The sequence below is a fragment of the Sinohyriopsis cumingii genome, chromosome 7, assembly GCF_028554795.1.
Source record: "Sinohyriopsis cumingii isolate HCF-2022 chromosome 7, ASM2855479v2, whole genome shotgun sequence".
Taxonomy (NCBI): domain Eukaryota; kingdom Metazoa; phylum Mollusca; class Bivalvia; order Unionida; family Unionidae; genus Sinohyriopsis; species Sinohyriopsis cumingii.
Genome location: NC_142967.1, coordinates 79,700 through 107,147, shown reverse-complemented (window position 1 = coordinate 107,147; position 27,448 = coordinate 79,700). Strand labels below are relative to the sequence as shown.

Sequence of the window (27,448 nt, the reverse complement as noted above, 5' to 3'; positions counted from 1 at the left end):
GTGGTCTAAAGCGCTATCCATTACGGATCACTGCCATCTCACCTCTGCCTGCGTGGATTTGAGTCTTGGATTCTGCCAGCGTGGGTATGTGAGAAAGCTGGCCAGTAGCTTCTCGTGGGTCGGTGGTTCTTTCTGGGGGTTTACCGGGTTCTTCCTCCACCATTAATATTGGCCGCCATGTATAGCCTATTGCGTGCTGAAAAATGGCATTAAACCCTACGGCAACAACAACAACAATTTATGATGGCTCCCATTTAATCAGTACCCCAATTTGACCACCCTTTTGAGATGGTCCCATTTAATCAGTACCCTATGTCAATACAACCATCCCTTTAAGATGGCTCCTGATTAATAAGTACCCCAATTTGACCAACCTTTTGAGATGATCCCATTTAATAAGTACCCCATTTCAATATGACCATCCTTTTAAGATGGCTCCCATGTACCCCAATTTGGCCATCCTTTTGAGATTGTCCCATTTAATCAGTACCCCAATTTGACCATCCTTTTGAGATGGTCCCATTTAATCAGTACCCCATTTCAATATGATCATCCCTTTAAGAGGAATACTGATATGATTTTCAAGATGGTCATCATTTAATCAGTACCAAATTTCTTAAAACCGACTGGGTATCATACAAAGTGTTTTAGTGTTGATATTCTGGAGAATTTGACTTAAGATTTTCAAGATGAATAATGTGGCAGCCAAAATAAATTTTAGACTGGTACCATTTTCATATAGGACATTACAAGAAGTGAAAATGCCCATGTTGATATAACAATCTGCTAAGGAGAACTAGCTAAAACAAGTGGACACCATCATCGCTATACTAGATGTCGATGGGCACCATTTTAATTTGGGGCCAACTAGGTATCATAACCAGTCTTTTAGGAAAACCCCATTTTAATAAGACCATCCATTCAGATGTCAGATCATCATCATTATCATTGGGTTCAACAGTCATCATACAAAGTCTTTTAGTAAAAATCCAATTTCAATATCGCCATCTGTTATGTGGGAAAAGTGTTAAAAAGATTTTTGAAATTGCTGCTTGATGCAATGTTGGCATGAATTATATTTAGGACCAACCAGACTTCATACAAAGTCTTTAATCCATCAAGGAAGAGTAGTGGTAAAAAGATTTTCAAGATGGCAACCATACCAAACATAATGGAGTCTGAGCCAAATCCTTTTCATTCTGAACCAACTAGATCAAGGGATGAATGTGTGTTGGTTTAATGGCAATCCTCCCAGTAGTTTAGTAAGAGTGATAACCAACTAGATCAAGGGATGAATGTGTGTTGGTTTCGTGGCAATCCTCCCAGTAGTTCAGTAGTAGTGATAACCAACAAGATCAAGGGAAGAATGTGTGTTGGTTTCATGGCAATTCTCCCAGTAGTTCAGTAGTAGTGATAGCCAACTAGATCATGGAATGAATGTGTGTGATTTTCATGGCAATCCTCCCAGTAGTTTAGTAGTAGTGATAACCAACAAGATCAAGGGAAGAATGTGTGTTGGTTTCATGGCAATTCTCTAAGTAGTGTAGTGAGAGTGATAACCAACTAGATCAAGGGATGAATGTGTGTTGGTTTCATGGCAATTCTCCCAGTAATTTATTACTAGTGATAACCAACAAGATCAAGGGAAGAATGTGTGTTGGTTTCATGGCAATTCTCTAAGTAGTGTAGTAAGAGTGATAACCAACTAGATCAAGGGAAGAATGTGTGTTGGTTTCATGGCAATTCTCCCAGTAGTTTATTACTAGTGATAACCAACTAGATCAAGGGATGAATGTGTGTTGTTTTTATGGCAATTCTCCCAGTAGTTCAGTAGTAGTGATAACCAACTAGATCAAGGGATAAATGTGTGTTGGTTTCATGGCAATTCTCCCAGTAGTTTATTACTAGTGATAACCAACTAGATCAAGGGATAAATGTGTGTTGGTTTCATGGCAATTCTCCCAGTAATTTAGCAGTGGTGAAAACAAACTTGCGCTAAGGAATGCACAGATGTTCAATGAACAATGGGCTATCACATAAGATTTTCTGGTTTATGACTCGTACATCTTCCATTTTGCAATCCATATATAATTCTGCTTTTGAGTTGGTGACGCTGTGAAATCAATTTACAGCTAGAGATCACTAAATAGGTCACCTTTTTATTTTTCTGCTGTTTTTTCTTGGAGAAATACAAGCCAATGTCCACATTAGGCTCATCAAAAGAGGCTGGAGCATGATGACGAGACTTTTCTGTGTTTTGAACATCCAGGTATTCACTCAACAAGAGCTGTAACTGTGGAAGAAAAAGGACAAATAAAACAATCTGAAGATACCGCACAAAAGTACAGACTTTCTAACCATTTTTATTTTGAAAGGAATAAATTATCAAACTGATGAAAGACCAAAATCCGATATTAATTCCACTAGTTACATGAAGATTCTAAATGCAGTGAACATCGATAAAAGTTTAGATTAAAACAATTTCTTGACTTCACTGATTTAGTTAAAATGTATATAATGATTGATGCAATGAGTAATCCCATACATAAGGTGCCACATTGGCTCAATGTCACAACCTACATATGGATCAACCTGGATTGATTGCCATGATGTGTCGCTGGGCATGGCAATCAACCTGGATTGATTGCCATGGTGTGTTGTTGGGCATGGCAACTTAATAGCCTTGACACTAAATAACCTGTGTTGCTGTGCCATAAAAAAACCAAAACCAAAACCAAATCCAAACCAAGCATGAGGGTTGTATTAAATGCATGACGTAATGAACTATATAATGTCACATGTAAATTCTAAATTCTATGTACCATATTCGATAAGATATCTTGCTGTGCCTTAATAGCTTCATGCACCTTATATGTAATTGATGCATGCTCCTATCCTATCTTTTTTTCAAGACCTGCATACAAAATATCCCTTCCCAAGACCTGTATACAAATATCCCTTCCCCAGACCTGCATACAAATATCCCTTCCCCAGACCTGCATAAAAATATCCTTTCCCCAAACCTGTATAAAAATATCCCTTACCCAGACATGCATACAAATATCCCTTCCCCTGACCTGCATACAAATATCCCTTCCCCAGACCTGCATTCAAATATCCCTTCCCCAGACCTGCATACAAATATCCCTTCACAAGCAAAAGTGTCACAAACCTTTGCAACAAGGAGCTGCAGTTTAAACCATCCAAGTAATTCAAGATTTTCTTGAAACATACCAACATCTATGCCAGATGTATTTATCATCAATTAATTCTATTTTTTGAATCACTATAAAAAAACAATGTCAATGTGTTTTATTAAAATTATTCTCCACTTTTCATAAATTCATGTATTGACTCTTGTGTTGTGTGCTTGAAGCCTAATATTACTTTGTGAAAAACTATCAGAAATTAGCCATTTTTTTCACATCATACAATCCAAAATGAATTCTCTGTGTAGCTGAAGACTTTAATGTATACTTATGTCTGACTTATTCAGGATAATTCAAAATTCAGCAAGCGAAGCAGCAAAAATGCTTGAAAAATAGACACAATTTGGTATTTTGTCCTGTTTCTATTCCATCAAAATTTCCTACACCTATACTCACATGATTAGTGTTGCCTAACTACCATGAAGAAAATCTGACTGGTAAACATTTTTAATTTCATCTAAAAAGTCAATCTCTTTGTATATTTTCTAATTCAAGCCCTGTTGTAACCATACTGAGCTAGATACCAGCAGCATCTGGTATGTAGTGAATGATAAAATAAAACTGTTCCAAGCTAAACTTAAGCATTCCTGGGCTCTTCTTTAAATAACACAAGTCCCATAGGTCAAAAGCTGGGGCTCACATTTTCTTCAGAAACTGAACCCTGTGCAAAATACTGAGTGGGACCTCTGCATTACTATGATGGATGAGAAAATGCATCTCCAGAGTAGACGGCTTAACCCAAGATGAATATAAAGAGCTAATTCTACTACATGTTGTTTGTGCCTACACATGATGGAAAAACAGTTTTTGACATTACCGGTAATTCCACTAGTTTGTGTCGACAAATGATGGAAAAAAGGTTTTCTTATAACATCTCATATATAAAGCTAAGAAACAAAACCAGCAAGAGAGTCAAATTTCATTCTGGTACAATCTAACTTGTAGACTAGCTTAAGTGCTTTAACCACTAGCAAATCAGAAACTAGGTCAGCCTGTTTTGTAAGAACCCATGTCCTGAAGTCAGATGACATGAAGTTTACATGAATTAAAACCACAGTTCACTACCTTGAAATGACGTAGTGTGCTTATTAATCATCCCATCTTAAAGTATAGGCTTATTAAGAATATAAGGATTTAATGTTATTTACTAAATGACCCTCACAATCTATAATCATGAAAATAACACACATAATACAGATATACCTCCCCTCATAAAAAGATTTATACAATACAATAATTCTTTTAAATATTAGGCAAACATACATGTAATTAGATTTTCACAGGAATATATCTTGTGAAACATACAAAATATATACAAAATAAGCATTAAACCATGGACAGTCACATAACATTAAAATGTGGTCAGTCACATAACATTAAAATGTGGTCAGTCATTTGACATTAAACCATGGACAGTCTTCCTAAGATTTGAAATGCTTGATTTTTGAGATTGCAAAAATAATGTATAGAACATGATAATTTGATTACCCCGGGGACATAAATTATAGCAAGCTTAAAAAAATGTGGTAAGCTTACAAGAAGTGTCTGAGGTAGTGAACGTCACTGGTGTGCTACCATTATTCATAAAATGATGTAGACTATAGCAAAAGCCATACAAGTCATGTTTATTAAAATTAAATTCAATTTAAATTGTTCTTCTAAAATTTAATACTAAAATAGTTTAACCAAAGCCCATTCAGTCCTGAATATTGAAAGCTGTGTGCCTTATACGTCGCCAAAAGACTTCCAGATGATAATTATTGATCGCTATGGACTTTTACAATGGTAGCCAAGTACTACACATTGTGAAGAAGAGTATGTCGGGTCTCATCATCAGAACACCTAAATAGGTAGTATGATTTGTTTTTAAACTGCATAGCTTTCATTGTGACATCACAGCATTCGACATTCAATCTGGCTTGTACTGGATCAGATCCTTAGGTTGATCTTGTCCAAAAATGTCCAAATAATTGACCATTGATTGTGCTGTATTTCTTATGGCATGTAAATAATGACCTTCCAAAAGTATGTGACTGTATGAGAATCCATATAAAGTGAATAACTGCCATTTAAAGGTATGTCATATCAAATTCCATTAAAAGGCACCAACTACTGAAATAGTTGGTTCTGAATGGCAACATGACCTGTACATCTTTTATTATGGTACCAGACAATGCTTTAGCTGTACAATGTCATATCAAGAATTGGTCTATCTGTGGATAAACTGCTATGCTGTTATATTTATATTCCTGCCAAAAATTAGTATCTATGAATATGTCATCTATGCAGATCAAGCATCTTCAATTTTGTGCATTTAAAGGAAAAATAATGTGTTCAAAAAATGCATTTTTAGCAACTATTTGCTTCAGTTTAGTGCAGAATAGGTCTCATGGTCACAAGTCAAGGGAGACAATCTACTATGCTCCATTTATCAACTGTGGCCACCTGTGCAGAAATTTCCTCATTTCTCAGGAATGTACATAAACCTGCCTAACCAATTGCTATGAGCACAAGTAAATTTTTCTCACCATTGTGTCTCAACATGATCGTTCATGCTCAATGAATAAACCAATCAAATCTCTCCCAAACAGAGTCAATTATCAATTGATAAAACAGGTACTTTCATTGAAGTGTAAGAGATTGTTACACTGTGTTGTTGATGACATGCTTTTGTTAAGTACACTGTTGAAAAACAAGAAAATCTCAGCATCGGTAGCTATGGGTGACAAGCGAACTTGGTGGGTTAGTACCCATGGCTTGTGATGCTAAATAGGTCTCAATGAAACTGATTCTAAATTTATTAACAAGACATGGATTAAATAGAGGATACCACTATTCGTGGTGGTGGAACATAAAAATTAACTGTTTCAGTACCAAATTTAGATTTATGGTGTCACTCTTCTAGTTAAGATATCTAACGCTTTCTGTAAAATCCAGTCCATGTGACCAGAATTAATGAATATAGTTCACACATAATTTCAATCTGCTCAATTAGTCATGTATTTACTACAAACATTTTCATGGTATATAAAAGGTTTAAATTCTAAAATGAAAGGTTATTGCTATATTCTTGTTCATGTATTCTACAAGCACCGTCTTGTGAACAGAGACAGCAAATGAACTTAGGGAAGGCTTGTGGAATGGACCCATGGCACTATAAAATGGGTATCTGTCGATGAATTGCCAAGGAACTCTATTTTCATCAATGGCAAAATTGCACTGGGGAAAGGGGCCGGCTTGGAATAATTTCACATCATAGTCATATATTCAGAATCAACTGAAAAGGAATATAACATGTTTTGCTGGCTAAATCTACAATGGGGTAATGTAGGTACTGCAAAGAGACAGTTTTAAGCTTCAAGTTACATAAGAAACTGTGACCTATTGGTAAGCACTTCGAACACAGGATAACAAAGTCTTGGGAGCAAGTCACACCCTACTCAAAACTGTATCTCTCTTGCTCAAGGCATTTAATCATAATTACTAGAACTGACCTAACTGTGAATGGGCAACATCATCAGCTGGGTGGCAACACAACTAAAGACTGACATGGTATGATACAATGAGTATCTAAGTGGTTACATAACACGAAAACTGCAACAAACATTGGCCCAAAGATAATACAGCCTTACTCATACTCTATTTCTGACTCAAAACATATTTTGATATCTGATTGGCTGAGATACTCTGACTTACGATTGGTCAATTATGGATCATGTCCATATATGTCAAACACAGAAAATATTCTAAAGTCTTCAAATCAAATGACCAATAAGGCATTAGAATTATGAGTCTGAGTTTCAGCATCATACTGTTTTTCATAATTCAACCAAGCTTTAATGCATACAACTTTATATGCTTCGCAACACTTTAATTTGGACCTTTATTAATGCCTTATGCCCTGGATGACTTCTGCCCTTGTATAAAAGCTAAAAACTGAAATCCTATAGAGAATGTTATCATACATACCACACCCTGTATCTTGGACCAGACATCTTTCATGTCATACATGAACTCCGACTTAATATGGAGACCAGAGTTCTGAAAATATATATATTGTTTTAACATAAGCATGTACATAAGCATGTAAGTTCCCATCACTGAAACTTTGCAATTTTAATATTAATAATAATATGAACATACTTGATTTATAACAGTAACTGTGTTATAATAAAAGGTCTTACAACAAGACTGCCTTATAATGAAGTATCTTATAATCTTACTGCCACTTAATGAAATGGGACCTACGACCATACTTGGCTTATAACATGAACATACAAAGAGGGATAAATGTGTCACAGGTTTCTGAAACACTTTTCATAAAATCATAGTCTAATAGTCCTTTGTTAATTAAGATTTATTTGAACTAACTGTAACAAGTCTTCAATCAAACAATGGACAAATGTATTAATTTCCATATTTTTATGTGAGGTTTACATGGTGATCTAAACATTGTTTTCATAGTGCAATCACATTTTACAGTGATATATAGTAAAATTCTTAGATATCAAGAAAACAAATTATCTTAACAAGTATGGCATATACTCACTTACAAGTTTGATCCAAATAAAAACATCACAGACTTAAATCTGCTTCAGCATAATGCCCTGGTAATTCAAGGTCTATGTTGTTTGCAACTGTGTGTGTGATCTGGATGTTTAACATAGCTTTAACAATTTTTCAGTCATATCGCTACGATGTCTGCAGTGTGATAGTTTATAGTGATGTCTAGAACTGGGGCATCATGCCGCAGACATGTAGCATGATGTCCCACCCAGTCACATTATCCTGACACCAGACTGACCAGTCCTAACACTAACCTCTTAATGCTTTGCGCCAAGCGAGGCAGCTATTAGTACCATTTTTGTAAGTCTTTACTATGACTTGGCCAGGTGATCGAACCGCATTCAAGGTGGATGCTCTAACCACTAGGCCACCGGAGCGGTCTGTTTGCAGCAGGACCTGACTTATGTGCAAAAATATATGGAATCCATAATTCCCTGGCAATCTAAAACTTTATATCTACATTTTTGACTAAGCAAACTCCATGCCACTACCAAACGCTATGTCCCTAAGCTTTATTATGTATCAGGTTTACTTCCTTCTGAAAATCATAAAACTGTCTATTACAACAGAATCTTTCAAAAATTCAAGTAACTGTCAATTACAACAGAATCCATCACAAATTCACGTCAATGTCAATTACAATAGAATCCTTCAAAAAGTCATGAAACTGTCAATTACAACAGAATCTTTCAAAAATTCATGAAACTGTCAATTACAATATAATCCTTCACAAATTCATGTAACTGTCAATTACAACAGAATCCTTTAAAAGTTCATGCAATGTCAATTTTAACAGAATCTTTTGAAAATTCAAATCAATGTCAATTACAACAGAATCCTTCAAAACTTCACTTTAACTGTCAATTACAACAGAATCATTAAAAAATTCATGTAACTGTCAACTAACAATAAAATCCTTCACAATTCGTGTAACTGTCAATTACAACAGAAACCTTCAAGAAATGTCTGTTACAATAGAACCCTTCAAAAAAATCATGTAACTATAAACAAATACTGAGGTTCTTTAGAAATCATTTTGCTTGCTATAGTGTGTACTATGAATTACAAGGAATTAAATTTAAACAACCAAACTACAAAAAGAACAAGGGTATCATAAATACTTTACTGTCATTGACCTAAATATCCAGACATTGAAAGTTACTTTTCTCTCTGTCCTGACAAGGTGTGTACTAAAAAGGGGCTCCAGGTGGCTGAGTGGTCTTAAGTGCTCACCTTTATCACCTACTGCCATTTCACCTCCATCTGCATGGGTTCGAGTCTGGGGATCTGCCAATGTGGGTATGTAGGAAAGCTTGCCAGTAGCTTCCCATGCATTGGTGGTTCTTACCAGGGTTTTCCTAGGTTTTTCCTAAATCAGTTATACTGGCTGCCATGTATAGTTATTGTGCACTGAAAAATGGCATTTAACCAATATCATAATGAACTAATACAAATTAAAATATTTTCCCCCAATATTTTGTAAATAAAATGAAAACATGATTGTGTATTTAATGCACTTGTCAAGGGATTGTGTATTCAACTTGTCTGTCGCAGGATTTTGTATTCAACTTGTCATAGGATTGTGTATTCAATGTGCTTATCACAGGATTGTGTATATAATGTTCTTGTCACTGGATTGCATATTTAATGTGCTTGTTGAAGGATTGTGTATTCAATGTACTTGTTACAGAATTGTGTATTCAATGTGCTTGTTACAGGATTGTGTATTCAATGTGCTTGTTACAGGATTGTGTATTTGATGTGCTTGTTACAGGATTGTGTGTTCAATGTACTTAAAAATAGGATTATGTGTTCCCTGTGCTTGCAACACGATTGTGTATTCAATGTGCTTGTTAGAGGATTGTGTGTTCAATTTGCATGTCATAGGATTGTGTATTCAATGTGCTTGTTACAGGATTGTGTGTTCAATGTGCTTGTTACAGGATTGTGTGTTCAATGTCCTTGTTACAGGATTGTGAGTTCAATGTGATTGTAACAGGATTGTGTATTAAATGTACTTGTTATAGGATTGTGTGTTCAAAGTGCTTGTCATAGGATTGTGTATTCAATGTGCTTGTTACAGAATTGTGCATTCAATGTGCTTGTCACAGAATTGTGTATTCAATGTGCTTGTTAGAGGATTGTGTATTCAATGTGCTTGTAACAGGATTGTGTATTAAATGTGCTTGTAACAAGATTGTGTATTCAATGTGCTTGTTACAGGACTGTATGTTCAATATCCTTGTAACATGATTGTGTTCAATGTCCTTGCAACAGGATTGCATATTCAATGTGCATGTTACAGGAGTGTGTGTTCAATGTGCTTGTTACAGGATTGTGTGTTCAATGTGCTTGTAACAGGATTGTGCATTCAATGTGCTTGTAACAGGATTGTGCATTCAATGTGCTTGTAACAGGATTGTGTGTTCAATATGCTTGTCATAGAATTGTGAATTCCATGTGCTTGTCACAGAATTGTGTATTCAATGTGCTTGTCACAGGATTGTATATTCAATGTTCTTGTTACAGGATTGTGTGTTCAATGTGCTTGTAACAGGATTGTGCATTCGATGTACTTGTTACAGGATTGTATATTCAATGCACTTGTCACAGGATTGTGTATTCAATGTGCTTGTCACAGGATTGTGTATTCAATGTGCTTGTTGAAGGATTGTGTATTCAATGTGCTTGTTACAGGATTGTGTATTCAATGTGCTTGTTACAGGATTGTGTATTCAATGTGCTTGTCATAGGATTGTGTATTCAATGTGCTTGTTACAGAATAATGTATTCAATGTGCTTATTACTGGATTGTGTATTCAATGTGCTTGACAAGTTCTGTGCTGGTCAGTATTGGTCAAGGTAACTAGGTTTAAAGTATGTCCTTGCTTGCCTATAAGGACACTTTCATTCTTAACAATGTATTGCTGAAAAATATATTGATATTTTCTTATCTATGAAAATCCTTATTTTCCTTTAAAAATACTTGAACCAATGTCAATACAAAAACTCTAAATATAGTGATGATTGCCTTAAATATGTAAATGACCCTGATCATTTAGACTGGCACAGGAATTTAATTATAGAATATGTATAATGAATGACCAACTGCATCAATATAAGGTCATGAGGGGAAAGTCTGTCACTGAATAAAAATGAGACAAGGACATGCGAAACAAACATGTTGGAATTGTTTCAACACATGTCAACCCATAATAAACATCAAACATGTTTTAACACTCAAATCAAGTTAATCCATTTTAATGAGGATGAGTAAAGTCTCATCAAGTCCTCATATATATCACACTGAATAAGTGCAAGTTGTGGAGCATATCAGCAGTTTTTATTGCTGCCTGATGAAAGCACCCTCATTTTAATCCATGCAATCAGAGCAATTTCATATTCAGACATTTACCTATTCAATTCAACATAGTTTACATTCAAACTTAAAGGTTTTATTTGACATCAGTTTTAAACAATGTTACTTTGGAAGCTGGATATTTGCAATTTTGATTTTGATAATATAGTGTCCAGTTAACTGGAAGGTCTGGATATATGGATTAATGACAGCATGTGCCCACCATGTAGTTCCTATTAAACTAGTGGTCTATGTTTGTGTTGATATGACCTTTGATGCTTTGAGCCCTAGACCCCAAAATGGATAGGTTTCTTCATTGCTTCATAAGTAAGTGAGAAAGAAAGGCTGCCAAACAGGCAAGCTACTAATGCAATTAAGACCATGAACATGGCATTGAAGTGACTCCTCCTGGCATCAATGTGACCTTGACCCTTTGGCCTTTTGAATCCAAAAGCAACAGGTGTTCTTTCCTGTCTCTAATTCAAGCAATCCAAAACATTTGGTTAATGTAACAAAAACAATATTTTTGGAAAACGATTTTTCTTTTTTCAGTCACTGGGACCTTGACAGTTGATCTTTTAAACCCAAAACATATAAGTGTCTTCCTCATTTAAAATTCAAGCCACCTAGCATGCAGTTTAGTCAAGAAGGAAATAAAAATATAAACATATCATGTGGAAACCCTTTTTCCTCTTTAGAGTCACTGGTCTCTTGACCTTTGACTTTTTAAACACAAATTAAGTAGGCCTCTTTCTTATGAGTCACTTCAATGCCATGTTCATGGTCTTAATTGCATTAGCAGCTTGCCTCTTTGGCAGTATTTCTTTCTCACTTATGGATGGAAGGACAAATAGGTTTATACAAATGTATCATCATATTTCAACACCAGGAGAGCTTTACACTATGCTGAAGCATTCTGATCATAAAAAGAATTGATAACTGGAAAAGTAACACATGCATAGTGTGATGTATATTTCTTGCAGTGCTGAAATGCAATACAATGGCAATTACAAGCAATCTCTGTCACTCGATGCTCTTTTGCTAGATGTTAAACATTACATTCTTTTTCGTTTTGCTTGACTTGATTTCATTGACTCAGTTCACATAATGCAGTCCAATATATAAGTAATCAAGCAATCAAAGCATGGTATAAATGCATAAGTATTATTTCCCTCTACCTGATTTTTCAAAGTAATCAAGCAATCAAAGCATGGTACAAATGCTTTTATTGTCACTCTGACTTACTGGCTAGAAAAGAAAACTATCTGTACCCAGTTATACTTTACCAGTAACATTCTTGTGCTGAAAATGACATTTTTACAAGACAATGGTTCCATGGAACACAGTCGGAAAAAGAAAGAAAAAAAACCTATGTATCTGACCTGCAAAAAATTAGCAAAGAATCCCATGGGTAACAAATATACTGACATCACTGCTGGAGAAGTGGCAATTATGTCTTACCACCTGCTAAAAACAGGCAAGGCATTGGGACAGATTGTACAGACAGTACCAATGTCAGCTTGCAGAGCATGCTAATTTGAAAATTGGGTGATTTTTGTTTGCACCAAATTATGACAACCTAATATCACAATTAAAGTTAAAATGTTAGGTCAAGGAAAATCTTGGATGTTTTAAGGAAATAAAATTATATTTATTTCTCATTTTTATAACTTTTGTGTTTTTTTATATATTTTTGTATACACCTTACAACCTTATACCGTTAATGAAAGTTACTATAAACAATTTATGCAAATAGGGCATATAATGATACGTAGATATGTAAACAGTAAATGATAAACACCACTTGCATGTGCAAGAGTTTTAATACATTTAGGAAGATCTAGTTGGATAATCATTTGAGGCCTCTTATTTCCAAACACACCTTTCCAATAACTCTCACAAGTTATTAACAATTATCATCAAGTCACCTTGAAATTAGCAACATGCATGAAAACAATCTCTGATTTTATAGAGTCAGCAATCTTGGCACATATCGGAGCTCACAAAATGCATACGGCAAGGACACAAATTCATAGCTGGCTAATCTAGTAAACATACAAATATTACAATAAAAAGAAACTGATAATTTATTTCTATTTGCCAAAACTTGCTTCAAAATATGAACATTATGTATGTGAGACTGAGTCCGACAATGGCTATAAAGGAGAAATGACAGACTTTGACAGTATATCAAATATAATAAATGATCAATATAGATGAAAGAAACTGGGGACATGTATATAATAGAAGAAAAATAAACCCTAAATAAATCTGCTGATATAAAGCCCTGTACTGTGGAAAGGTCATGGAGTATAAAACCTGCAAAACATAAAGCATTAGGAACTGAACACAACCTCTCTCACTTTCAATTTTCTGACTTGTCTACAGACAAGTACCATGCAAAGTTGAGCTTGCTTGAGTCAAATCTGAGCTTGTTCTAGGTAACGGGCAAGTGGATTTGTAAAGCTTATCACAGGCTTCAATAAAATCAACCAAAAGTGGAAGAAACATGGAAAAGTTATGCTAGTATGAAAGACTAGATGACTGTTACAGTTGGATTTCACACAAGATGGTAGAAGAACAAAAAAAATGAGCAAAGAATAATAAGATAATTATAAAAAAGAGTACTGATAAAACACACAGCATGCACTAAAAACACTTTTTTATAATTTGATGAAGATGCTTAAGTGTGTAATTTGGATTTTTAACGTAGCTTTAAAAAAAATCAGTCATATTGCTACGATGTCTGCAGTGTGGCCATTTATAGTGATGTCTAGAACTGGGGCATTATGCAGTAGACATGTAGCATGATGTCCCACCTAGTCTCATTATCCTGACACCAGGCTGACCAATCCTAACACTAACCTCTTAATGTTGAGCACCAAGGGAGGCAGCTGTTAGTACCATTTTTATAAATCTTTGGTATGATTTGGCTGGGGTTCTAACCAGTGACCTCCTGTATCCGAGGCAGATGCTCTAACCACTAGGCCACCAGAGCAGTACCCAAAGAGAGACAAAACAACCTGCATTATTTCCACCTTATTTATATGCAAAAACTTTATCTAATTAATAAACCTGTAATAATACAAAATTTATATAATGTGATAAGCTATACAAAAGATGGTAAATAGAGAATTTATATTGTGTGATAAGCTATACAAAAGATGGTAAATATAGAATTTATATTGCGTGATATTCTGTATAAAAGATGGTAAATAGAGAACTGATATTGTGTGATATTCTATATAAAAGATGGTAAATAGAACTTATATTGTGTGATATTCTATATAAAAGATGGTAAATAGAACCTATATTGTGTGATATTCTATATAAAAGATGGTAAATAGAACTTATATTGTGTGATATTCTATATAAAAGATGGTAAATAGAACCTATATTGTGTGATATTCTATATAAAAGATGGTAAATAGAACTTATATTGTGTGATATTCTATATAAAAGATGGTAAATAGAACTTATATTGTGTGATATTCTATATAAAAGATGGTAAATAGAACTTATATTGTGTGATAGGCTATATAAAAGATGGTAAATAGAGAACTGATATTGTGTGATAGGCTATATAAAAGATGGTAAATAGAGAATTTGTATAATGTGATAAGACAACACCCAAACAATATCTACTTCTCCTCTGACTGGATGAAGCTGAAAGAAACTGATCTAATCAAATGGTATGCTGTATTTACAAAGAAACTCAGCTGGAAATAATTATGTCAGCCTCCACAGATGACACAGCACATGTAATTTCTCCAAGTTAAACTGTTCACAAATTTTTGTTTCATATCAGAACATGTGGACATCATGGAAATCATCAAATTTATTGTCTTACATGAAACAATGGCCAAATGATTTTTTTTGCTATGGGAAGTAACTTTTATCTGCAGCAAGGCACTCATTCAAAACACTGTTTTGGCTTGATGCATATGATATAAAGATTGGCAACTCTTCGCTAGGGAAGACGATTTTGCTCATGTTTGTCAACATGCACACAACTGCACCAAGGCTAATGATGAATTATGAACACAAAATGCAGAAAACATTACTTTTGCGGATTTGAACTGTTTCATATTTGTACACAGAAATAGGAATGTTTTACCATGAAACAGTCTTAAACAAATACTTTCAGAACGTTTATTAAATAAGGCTGATCCTATAATATTGCAGCACTGGAAAAGGTGGACAAAATGAAGAATCTGCATTCTTGAATAAGAACTGTACAGAACACAGTCTCACATGCAAACCTTGCTGTGGTCAAACTCCAGTATATCAGACTTACAAAACCTGCAATACAAAATTTTATCAAGGAATGTTGCTGTTTATGCTACTGCCAACATACCCAGTCATCAACTGTGCTGTCTTTAACATCGCTCCTACCATCATTGTCAGTGCTGCTGCTACCACCAGCAACAACAGTGCTGTACCACCAATGCCAGCATCACTACTTGATAAGGAACACTAATGTCTTATCATTTGCTAAGTGAGGGAAATTGTGTTGGACATAAATAATGTTTTTCTGAAAAAACTTACGTGATCACATCAGCATTTGGAATATAAGCATGCTACCTCCCAAATGTAGCCATTGAAAAGGACAGAACAAGTCTTTTCCATCTCTATTATATAGTCAAAGGACAATAAAAACTGCCCATTACCTCCCTTTGACACCTCCATGTGTTGTTAGAGTGAGGCTTAGTGGTGGATCAGTATGTATTCTCACATGACGGGAGGTGTACGAGTGTTAAAGTAAAATGACTGGGTAAATATTTTTGGAGAAACATAATTTTAAAATCTCTTTCTCCTTTAAATATGTTCTCTGATCATATTAACAATATGGAGGAATGATGTGCATTCTACCTATGCCCTAGGCACAAGTGCTAGGAATGCCCATGTGCTGATGTAAGCAAGGTCTGGTGGATAGTTTGGCCACAGCTATTGAAATGTTTGAAATTATAGACAGGATCTTGCAAGGGTGCTTCTCTTGATGCATTGATCAAAGAGAGGCAGTGTAAGACAACTCTCTGATTACACAGTGAAGGCAGCCAATCCTTGGCAACAAAGATTAGTTGCATCATCAGGATCGGGAAACCATCCTATCTGAAATTAATCTAGGTCGGGTCCAATAAATGTGACTGTTAATTCACTCACCCTGCCTGACAATGTTAAGCTATCAAGAAACAAGTACTGTATGATAATAGCTATATTTGAGGCCCTGGCTAAAAGCTCAATTTTGTCTGAATTGAGCTATGTCAGAACCCATGACGAATTACATTTTGGAAGCATGTTGTGGGACTTTGGTCAATTCAAGTTACAACTGGCTAGAAGGTTTTACATATCTTTATCATAACTGATAATCTCATTGGCCATGTTGCTTGAATGTGTTGGGTATTAGTCTTTGATGGTAATCGGAGCCCCTGTTTTCTCCTCTTTAAGCCAGAGAAAACAAATGATCCAGCTGTGGTATTAGGGCACTCAAATGGACAACGTAATTGTCTTTGCACCAGTCCCAGAATATATGTCACTTGCTCTTTCAGGTCTTTAAAGTGGAGGGTTTTCTTTCTTGTGAGATTCTCTCCATGACGGAAGGCTTGAATTCTTTCCTCCTCAGGGCACTCCTGACAAGAGACAGGTGTGAAGAAGAAATCAGTCCAGACGTGGAGGGAATATCTGTGGCTGTGGCAGTTTGTGAAGATCTGGCTCTGCTGGAATCTTCATGAATAGACCTATTGCCAGATCGAGTAGATTGTTGACCCAGGACTTGTCCTATCTTAGAGTGGTGGTCAGAATCAGTTGACAAGTCTGACCCCTTAATTTCCTATCATTATTGTTACTAGGACTGGGGTTGGGTAGGCAAAGGCCCACAGCAAATCCTGACTGATTGGAAGTGCATCCATAGCTTAGGTTGCTGGATTTGGAAGTGGGGAGACAAAGGTGGATAGTTTGTGGTTCCACCTTGTCACAAAAATAATCTGAGGAGTTGCAAAAAACATGAACTGAGAAACTTCCAAGTATGAATCTGGCAAAATGCATCACATCAGTGTAATGTAGTCATATGAGATAGAAATTACAATCCCATACCAGGGTGAATAAAATGCTCAGATGGATAGAAGTCAAACTTTTCAATCTTCACTAGAAAACCAAGTTGTCATAAAAGAGAAAAATGGTTTGTGTCCTTGATGAGAATAGAAGTTACCACGTGCTTTTGGAGGATGTCATCCAAGATATGTCTCCATTATTAAGGGTAAAGTTGACCAGAACAGGGTGACAAACAGTTCATAATTTTGGTGAAATCCCACGAATTGATGCTTATGCCAAATGGGAGATCTTGAAAATTGATAAATAGTTCAGCAGTAAGCAAATCAAAGGACTTTCCACAATGCCAAATGCATAGAGATGCGGAAGTATGCATTGGTCAGGTCAGGACCGATGGCAAACTCGTCCCTTCTGACTGCGTCTCGGATTGATTAATCCATCTCCATCTTGAACTTTGGTGGGGATTTATGTGGACTGAATTGGCTCAGGTCAGTAATTAGCCTCAGCCAGCTGTTGGCTTTTTGTACAAGGAAGAGTTCTGAAAAGAACCATGGAAATTGCTGTTTGCAAGCAGTCTCCATAACCTGTGTATTGAACAGTGGTAATCAAACTCCTGCTGTATGATTTTGGTCTTCTCTGGCTGTGATGGGACTTCTGAGAGTATGAGAAGGAGTTGGATAAAGGAATTCTGATGCCCCTCCAAAACGACTTGAATCACACACTGATTTGATGGAAATAGAGTGAGTCATTAAGAAGTGAAGTGCAGGAGTCTGGTGCCTACTGGTGGAGATTCATACTGATTGATGCCAAACTCATCCCTTCCAATTGTGTGTTAGATTGAATGAGCCATCTCCACCTTTAACTTTGGTGGGGATATATATTGACTGAGAAGGCTCATATTGAAAATTGGTCTCAGCTTGCCACTGGCTTTTTGTACAATGAAGAGCCATGAATAAAAACATGGAAATTGCTGTTTGCAAAGGGTATCCTTGCCTGCTGTATGATTTTGGTCTTCTCTGGCTGTCATGGCACTTCCATAACTATCTGAGAGGATGAGAGGGGGTTGGATAAAGTAAATTTGAAGCCCCTCCAAAACAACTTGGATCACCCACTGATTTGGTGGAAATAGAGTGATTCAATGAGAACTGAAGTGCAGGAGTCTGATGTCCACCAGTAGACTGTCTGCAGGCAGTGGGTGGGGCAGGGTAATAAGTTGACAGGTGGGGGCAAGAGGCCTGGTGTGTGAGAAACCTTGTTCCCCCCCTCATAAGTATGCCTCCTACACTGAAGGAACTGCCCCTCCTGACACTGGACTGAGGTTGTGACTGGTTTTCTGTTTGTCCAGAGAATGATCCATTGTCTATTTGATGCTGATCAACTATCCTTAGTGTTGAGTAATGGTTGTCTTTGTGGGCTTTAAATTTCTTGCATTAGGGTCATTTAGTAGTCATTCTTTCATTTCTGAAATGACAAGAGAAACGAAGGTTGCTAATGAACAAAGCACAAAAACTTGTTAATATACCACAAAATAAACACCTCTTACTAACGTGTAGAGAGCGTAACTAAAGTGAACCACAACATAAAACAACAATACTCCACTGAAGCACATGATCTGAAATAGCAGTTTGCAAATGTGATAAATTCACATAAAAATTGGTAAAAATGAAAAAATAAAGTATACCACCTGCTGTAGATATGGATGGTGGAAAATCAGGAGTAAATTAAAGTGGATTTTGGGAAGGTCTGCCTAATGTCGAAAAATCAACACCAAAAGCTTAGAACTAGCAACACGTGGCAGCGGCATGGGGAGGTAATAGGCAAGGGTTACTGCCTAATACCAATATGGTATAGACAGGAAAAGATGTTTTTATCTTTTGTAGGGCTGCTTTTGGAAGGCAGGATGTTTAGGTTCCTAATGTTAGTGTGATCAGGAAATGTGTCTCAAGAAGAAATTAAAAATCTTGTCTGATGTATGGTTATTCTATTTAACTGGAGATAGCAAACAGTCAGCTGGAAACAGCCAGGAATCAAACTGCACCAATGCACATATGAGGTAAGGATTCATGCTGTTTGCTCCATCAAGTGAACAACAGATAGACCCTAAACTGCAGTTGGTGCATTATGCACGGCAAATCAGGGTCTATGCTCTTCGGCCAGTATGTTATGCATGGCATATTGGTATCTATCACTATGGTACATGCAGCTGGTTCATTATGCATGGCACATTTGGTCTATGTTATCTGCAGCTGGTTCATTATTCATGGTACATTTGGTCTATGTTATCTGCAGCTGGTTCATTTTTCATGACACATTTGGTCTATGTCATATGCAGGTGGCTCATTATTCATGACATCTGGTCTATGTTATCTGCAGCTGGTTCATTATGCATGGCACATCTGGTCTATGTTATCTGCAGCTGGTTCATTATGCATGGCCCATTTGGTTTATGTTATCTGCAGCTGTCTCATTACTCATGGCACATCTGGTCTATGTTATCTGCAGCTGGTTCATTATGCATGGCACGTTTGGTCTATGTTATCTGCAGCTGGTTCATTATGCATGGCCCATTTGGTCTATGTTATCTGCAGCTGGTTCATTATGCGTGGCCCATTTGGTCTATGTTATCTGCAGCTGTCTCATTATTCATGGCACATCTGGTCTATGTTATCTGCAGCTGGTTCATTATGCATGGCCCATTTGGTCTATGTTATCTGCAGCTGGTTCATTATGCATGGCACGTTTGGTCTATGTTATCTGCAGCTGGTTCATTATGCATGGCACGTTTGGTCTATGTTATCTGCAGCTGGTTCATTATGCATGGCACATTTGGTCTATGTTATCTGCAGCTGGTTCATTATGCATGGCCCATTTGGTCTATGTTATCTGCAGCTGGTTCATTATGCATGGCACATTTGGTCTATGTTATCTGCAGCTGGCTCATTATGCATGACACTTCGGGATATATGGCACCTACAGCTGGTTCATTATGCATAACACATCTCTGCACATCTGGGTCTATGTTATTTACTGCATGCATGATGTGCATGGCACAGATGAATCAATTTTGCCTGCAGCCTCTGCATTATTCATGGCAAATCAGTTTCTCATGTTGTTGACTTAGGAGTAGGCATAACACATGAGTAATTAGGGTATAATCAACTTATTTTGATATCATGTCCCCCCTTATGAGAGGAAGACTCTGGACTCTGGTTTTTGTGCTGTCTCTCGATCTCTTACTGCATCCATCAAAACCATCCCACATACCATGTGAGCGAGATGTCTCAAAAAACACTGAGCCAAACCAGACCCAACTGGATATTTACATACTTTGAGTCACAAGGCCTGACTAGGTGATGTTGTGATTGTGACCATTTTTTCAAAGTTAGAACAAAATATTTTGTGTAAAAAATGAAGGAGATGGTTGCAAAGGAGGGTAGACATAACATTTGGCTTTCTAAACAAATCCCTTATAATTGTTTCTGATTAGTGAGACCAGAAAGTGCATTTGCAAAATAAAGGGCACAAAATGCAAATGAAAGACATACTTATGTAAGTAAGCAGAATAAACAGAAATCAAATAGGACATTTATGGCAAGATTTTAATTCATTCTGAAATAAGGAAGATCAACATCATACATATGTGTAAAAGAATAAAATCATCCAATGACAAGAACAAAATAATAAACAAGCTGTATATGCAGCCAACAGAATCTAATTCACATTACAAGTACCTTAATTCACGTAATTTTTCGTACACAAAAAAAAAAAAATGTTCTTTCCAGAATATGAATTATATGTAAAAAATTATTTGGAGTACTGACTACGTAAAAAATAAATAAAGGGTCAGATCCCAAAACAATAAACGTGGCCTGTGATGCGTGATGCTTGCCAATCTAAAAGTACTAACCTTTCTCCCTCCCCCCTTGTCACATTTACTACAAGAATGAGAGAGATGGATGAAACAATAACATTGTGTCAGAATGTAAGATAATGTGTATTCATAGTATTATTTCTCTGTGTTGTAATGTTTATTACATCTGTCATTCTTACATGGAACTTGCATTTGTATGGCAACAGTAACATCACTAATCTAATTACAATAAAAAAATGACTTCTTGTTATTAGTGAATGTGTGTGTATGTGTTGGTATTAGAGAGAGAAATGGATGAAACAACAGTAATATTGTGTGTATTCAGAGCACATTTTTAAAAATCGTTGGAGAGAGAGGTTAAATCAAGATTGTAATTTGTCTTATTCCATTACCAGACTTCTTTTTTCAATGAAAGCCTCTTAATAAATAGTCCATTCTTGTTTTAACTAAGACGTCCACTGTCACACTATCTCAAGAACCCCACGGCTACGCAGAATTATCACAAGCTTATTAAATGTTGTTACTGATGTTGATTTGGTGTTTTTCAATCACAGCAACAAGTACGAAGTATGTTATTTAGTGGCAAGGCAATTTGGAGAAGAGTGACTTGCCCAAGGGCACACCATGGTTTGCTGATCCAGGCTGGTCTAGCAGCAAGATTCAAACCTGCACCATTCAGTCATGAACCCAGCACACTAACCAACTAGCCACTGCACTTCCGATGAGCTCTGTCAGAAACTAAATTTACTGTCCAGATATCTCTATTTAAGGCCTGATCAAGGTCAAAATTCCCAAAAAAGAAATCAAATAACTGGGTCAATCAGACAGAAATGAGGTTATCTACAGGGAAATGAAAATGTCCCTGAACTGCCAATACTATCTAAACAGCTGCAGGGAAATGAAAATGTCTGAGATGTAGAGACTACTGTCTGAACAGTGGCAGGGAAATGAAAATGTCTTTGTGAAGTAAAAACTGCTGTCTGAACAGAAGAAGGAAAATGAATATGTCTCCAAGATGTAAAGTCTGAACAGCAGCAAATATTGGGAAAACTACTGATCACAAGCAACACTTATTCTTTGTTCCTGCAAATAAGATTGCTATAGAAAGGTGGACTGAAGAACAAGATTTTCTAAACCATTTTTATTTTTTAAGAAAACATCAATTTTTGTGGTGCAATGGTCTATAGCCTTTACCATGGAATGTTCTGATATAATTGATTTTGACAACATTACACAGATTCCCAACTTGTTACAAAATATGAGGTGCTTTATGATAGTGATGAACTTTTTAAAGCATAACAATGATGAATAAGGGACATGTACTGCAAGACCATATGTTAATGAACAACATATCACAGGCATCAAATGTTACTTGTTAATGCCTCTAAAGATAACAGTGGATTTATGTATAGTGGAAGATTCTCAGTAAATAAGAGTCCTACATGGGGACTGACACTAAACTGTCTGATAAGTAACAAGAACAAGATTTCCAAGATTGTTACCATGTGGCCATATTGGATATCAGATTGGCATCATTTCATTCTAGACCAAATAGTCAACATAAGAAGTCTTCAGGTGAAAACCCAATTCAATATGCCTTTCATCTAGAGATATGATTTTCCAGATGGCTACTGTGGTGGATATATTGGTTATCAGATCAAAACAACTTGTATTCAAGACCAGCTAGATACCATAAGAAGTTTCCTGTTGGAAATCCTATGTTGAATTGAGGAGTAGAAATAATAAGATTTAAATGGTGACTGCTGTGATAGTCATATTGTATGTTAGATTGGTGCCATTTCATTTAGGACCAACTACACATCATAAGTATCAAATTGAAAACCCCATGTTATAATGACTTTTCATTCTGCAGGAGTAACAATAACAAGATTTTAAAGATAGTTGCAATGGTGGCCATATTGGATGTCAGATCTGCACCAATTCATTCAAGGCCAACTACACATGATAAAAAATGTTCTAGTTAAAGCTACATGTCAATATGACCATCCATTCTGAAGGATATAATAACAGATTTTCAAGATAGTCACTGCAGCAGTCATACAGGAAGTCCAAATGAAATCATTCTCATTTAGGACTAATCTGATATAATAGGAAGTCTTCAAGTGGAAATCTATGTCATTATGCTTTTTGGTTCTGGGGAAGTAGCCGAGACAAGAGTTTCAAGATGGCTGCCATACCAGCCATATTGGACATTGGATCAGCACCATGTTCATTTAGGACCATCCAGACATCATGAGAAGTCATTCTGTTAATACCCCATGTCAATATGACCATCCAATCACGCTGTGTAGGCCATACTGGATGTGCGAGCAGCAACATTTTCATTTTGGGCTAACTAGACCTTGGAATAATTGTGTATGTGTACAGTTTCATGGCAATCCGAGTAGTTAAAAACCAGTGCTAACAAAATAATTACCCTTTCAAACTGAGATGATCAAAGGCCTTTTTGCATAATTATAAATGGTTATTATTTTTATTTCTAAAATTTTGCATCATTTGATGCCTAAATTAAATACTTATGCAAGCTTAACAAATATTTTTGTTTTTCATATGAGAAGTATACTACTCTACAAATAATACACTGGATGCATGATGTGTGTTAATCTTACATATTAAGTATTATTTTAAGTCATCTGAAATGTGAACTTCTGTTTTTTTTAATGTAAATATAAAACATAAACATAATGAGGTCACAAAATAATTCAAAGACAAAATGCACACGTAGGCCTGATATTGCTCACCAAGTTTACACAAGTTAACAGTTGATCACTTCACTAAACAGGCTAATGTAGCATTGCAACAACAAAACCTTCATAAACTATATTATGCTGACCTTAGCTATTTTACCACACCCTGAACCAAATTTGTTCTAAAGATATTGGCATATTTAATCAAAGTCATCATAGAACCTGATATAAATCCATTTACTGATTTTATAAAAAATGGATGAGAAAAATAGTCTGCACATCTACATTAGTAACAAGCTCAGCTAATCAGATGGAAGCTATCTCATTAATATATGCTGATGTTGCATTTTAGATAACCTGTCTGTGACACTGATAATATAAAGCATAAATTAGGGTAAACTCCAATGAATTTTGTCTCTAGAATAATAACAAGCTCAACCAATCAGACACAAGGTTACAAGATGAATAGACATTGCTCCTATTCAAACTCATCCAACATCTTTAAAACATTAGACTATGTAGACAAGCTCAGCCAATCAGATGCAAGGTCTCACCAAATAACATGCATGAATTTCACTCATATTCATACTCAACCAAGACCTGTTTACCAAGTTTGATCAAAACACTATATAAAAAATAAGTCTATTCATTGGCAAACAATAAAATAAGAATATCCATATAGGTCTTGGTCACAATACAAATTATCCCACATCTTTACGATATATGCCTATTTAACAAGTCTTACTAAACTCGAGTTAAAAAATATAGTCTTTCAGGTGTTTAGAAGCTCAAGCAATCATAAGCAAGGTCACCTCATTAACACAAGTTCAGTTTGCTCGTAATGCAACTTGTCAAAGATGTTGATGATACATGCATGTATTCCAAGCAGAATCTAAATCAGACATGTTAATGTAATATTCCAAGCTTTATCAAAATGGCATCCACCCATATGATGTGTCTCCAGAGTTGTCATAACATCAACCAATCAGATGTAAGATCATCTCATCAATATGCATGGATCTCGTGTATTATCAAATTCATCTGAGACTTTGATGATATAAACACAATCAGATGAGAAATGGGGACTTCAGAATGGTAATAAGCAATTGTTGATGGAAGGACATCGCACAACAGATAACACATGAATGCTGGGACATAACTAAAGTTCACCTGGCATACAGCAAAAAAAACAGCCTAACTATATGATTTTTTTTCTCTCTTCTTCTTTTTTAATAATTTTTTTAAAAAGTGGCAATATTTCATGTTTGTTTGCAAACATGTCTCCCCATTTTGAATGCTTTTGTAAGATCTGATGAAAAATATGAAGTTTTATGTGCAAAAAATATGAAACCTTAACTCATTCAGATTTTTTAGAAATATGGTGTACAAAAAATGACAGCATGAAAAATGACATGAATTAAGGTACAGAAGAATAATAAATTGAATAGTTGGCATTTACCTCTTGTAATAGACCTTGTGTTTGCTTCAGGAAAAAGAGCGAAAACAAAAACAAAACATTAAATCCGGCAAGCCAAGTGATTGTGAATGAAGATTATGATAGCAATGTTTGGTGAAATGTAAAGTAAAGAAATGAAGCAAGACCTGTGTCAATGAAGAAAGATAGTTTTCCGTAGAACAAAGATGTCTCAAATGCAGTCATAAGCTTGTCAGTACAACCCTGTATCTGACTTTCATAACCTTTCACACAAAACTTTTAACTTGTTGACCATAATGCTTAAGTAGGCAAGACAGGCATTTCAGTGTACAAAATTTACACCTGTAGCAACATTATCTCTGCTTTTCTTCTGAAGACAGTAACTGGTGTTAAAAACATGTAACTTTAAAAAATGTGAACACCAAAATTTAACATTGTTTACAGTGATGAAACATGTTTGCTACTTAAGCAGGTAAGACAGAAACTTGCAGCATGTCAAAACAAACTTCAGACCTATCATAAAATTATAACAAAATTTTCAGTTGAATGCTGAAACAATTAAAAAAATTCAGGACCTTTCAAACACTTTGTCACAAAACTTTAATATTGTTCACAATAACAAACCAAACATTCTACTTAATATGTGGACAAGACAGACTGATTGAAACTCCAAACAAATCAGCATATAAACTTTAGATCCCTAGTCATATATTCTTAAAGTTTTGACCCCTAGTCATATTAAACTTAAAGTTTAGACCCCTAGTCCTATAAACCTAAAGTTTAGACCCATAGTCCTATACACTTAAAATTCAGACCCATAGTCCTATAAACTTAAAGTTTAGACCCATAGTCCTATACACTTAAAATTCAGACCCATAGTCCTATACACTTAAAGTTCAGACCCATAGTCCTATACACTTAAAGTTTAGACCCATAGTCCTATACACTTAAAGTTCAGACCCATAGTCCTATACACTTAAAGTTCAGACCCATAGTCCTATAAACTTAAAGTTTAGACCCATAGTCCTATAAACTTAAAGTTCAGACCCATAGTCCTATAAACTTAAAGTTCAGACCCATTGTCCTATAAACCTAAAGTTTAGACCCATAGTCCTATAAACTTAAAGTTTAGACCCATAGTCCTATACACTTAAAGTTCAGACCCATAGTCCTATAAACTTAAAGTTCAGACCCATAGTCCTATAAACTTAAAGTTTAGACCCATAGTTCTATTAACTTCAAGTTTAGACCCATAGTCCTATAAACTTAAAGTTTAGACCCATAGTTCTATTAACTTCAAGTTTAGACCCATAGTTCTATCAACTTCAAGTTTAGATCCATAGTCCTATAAACTTCAAGTTACAACCAAAGTTCTATACACTTAAAGTCTCACATTGAATGCACTACTGATATCAAAGATAAATATTGTCAAAAACTTGAACAAAAGTTTACATTGTGCACCATGTGCACAACTAGATGCAACAGATAAGACAGGGCATCAATTTTAGACCTATAGTGATGTTAACAGTAAGTTTCACCTGAATGGAACAACTGATGTAGAACACATGACTTCAAAAAAGTAACACAAAACATTTAACAGTGCTGATGCCACTGCCAAAACAGTAGCATAAAACTTTAACACTGTTGATACCAATGTCAGAAAAATAACACAAACTTTAACACTGTTGATACCAATGTCAGAAAAGTAACACAAACTTTAACACTGTTGATACCAATGTCAGAAAAGTAACACAAACTTTAACACTGTTGAAACCACTGCCAGAAAAGTAGCACAAATTTTAACACTGTTGACACCAATGTCAGAAAAGTAGCATAAACTTTTTCACTATTGAAACCACTGCCAGAAAAGTAACACACACTTTAACACAATTGACACCAATGTCAGAAAAGTAGCACAAACTTCAACACTGTTGATACCATTGTCAGATACAAAACACACACTTTAACACTGTTGATTCCACTGCCAGAAAAGTGACTACTATGCCCTGCAATGCTTATGGAGGCAAAACAAAAAAATTAAGAAAGCAGATTAACAGAATAGAGTCTGTGGCCTGGTATAATGTACCTCACTAATTTCCACATAAAATCTTAATGGTGTAAAAGTGATACTAACACTATCATTAAACATCTGGAAGAAAGAAAATTAATTAACTGAAAACAATAAATATTTAAGATGATTATATAAACTAAATTCAGGAAGACATTTGAGCCTTATGCAAAATGCCAATGATT

General features: G+C 35.6%; 1 protein-coding gene across 3 annotated transcripts in view; it reads right to left on the bottom strand.

Annotated features, from left to right (window-relative positions):
* Nucleotides 1–27,448, bottom strand: part of LOC149794617 (exocyst complex component 4-like) — a 109,085-nt gene that overhangs the window by 20,561 nt on the left and 61,076 nt on the right. For 2 of the 3 annotated variants that reach the window (XM_089964224.1, XM_089964226.1), the window contains exons 12-14: nt 25,220–25,243; nt 7,179–7,250; nt 2,156–2,293 (exon numbers count right to left, since the gene is read on the bottom strand). In XM_089964224.1, coding sequence (XP_089820350.1) covers nt 2,156–2,293; nt 7,179–7,250; nt 25,220–25,243 — 234 coding nt within the window. The remainder of the gene's footprint in view (nt 1–2,155; nt 2,294–7,178; nt 7,251–25,219; nt 25,244–27,448) is intronic. The other variant, XM_089964225.1, reaches the window with a different exon arrangement.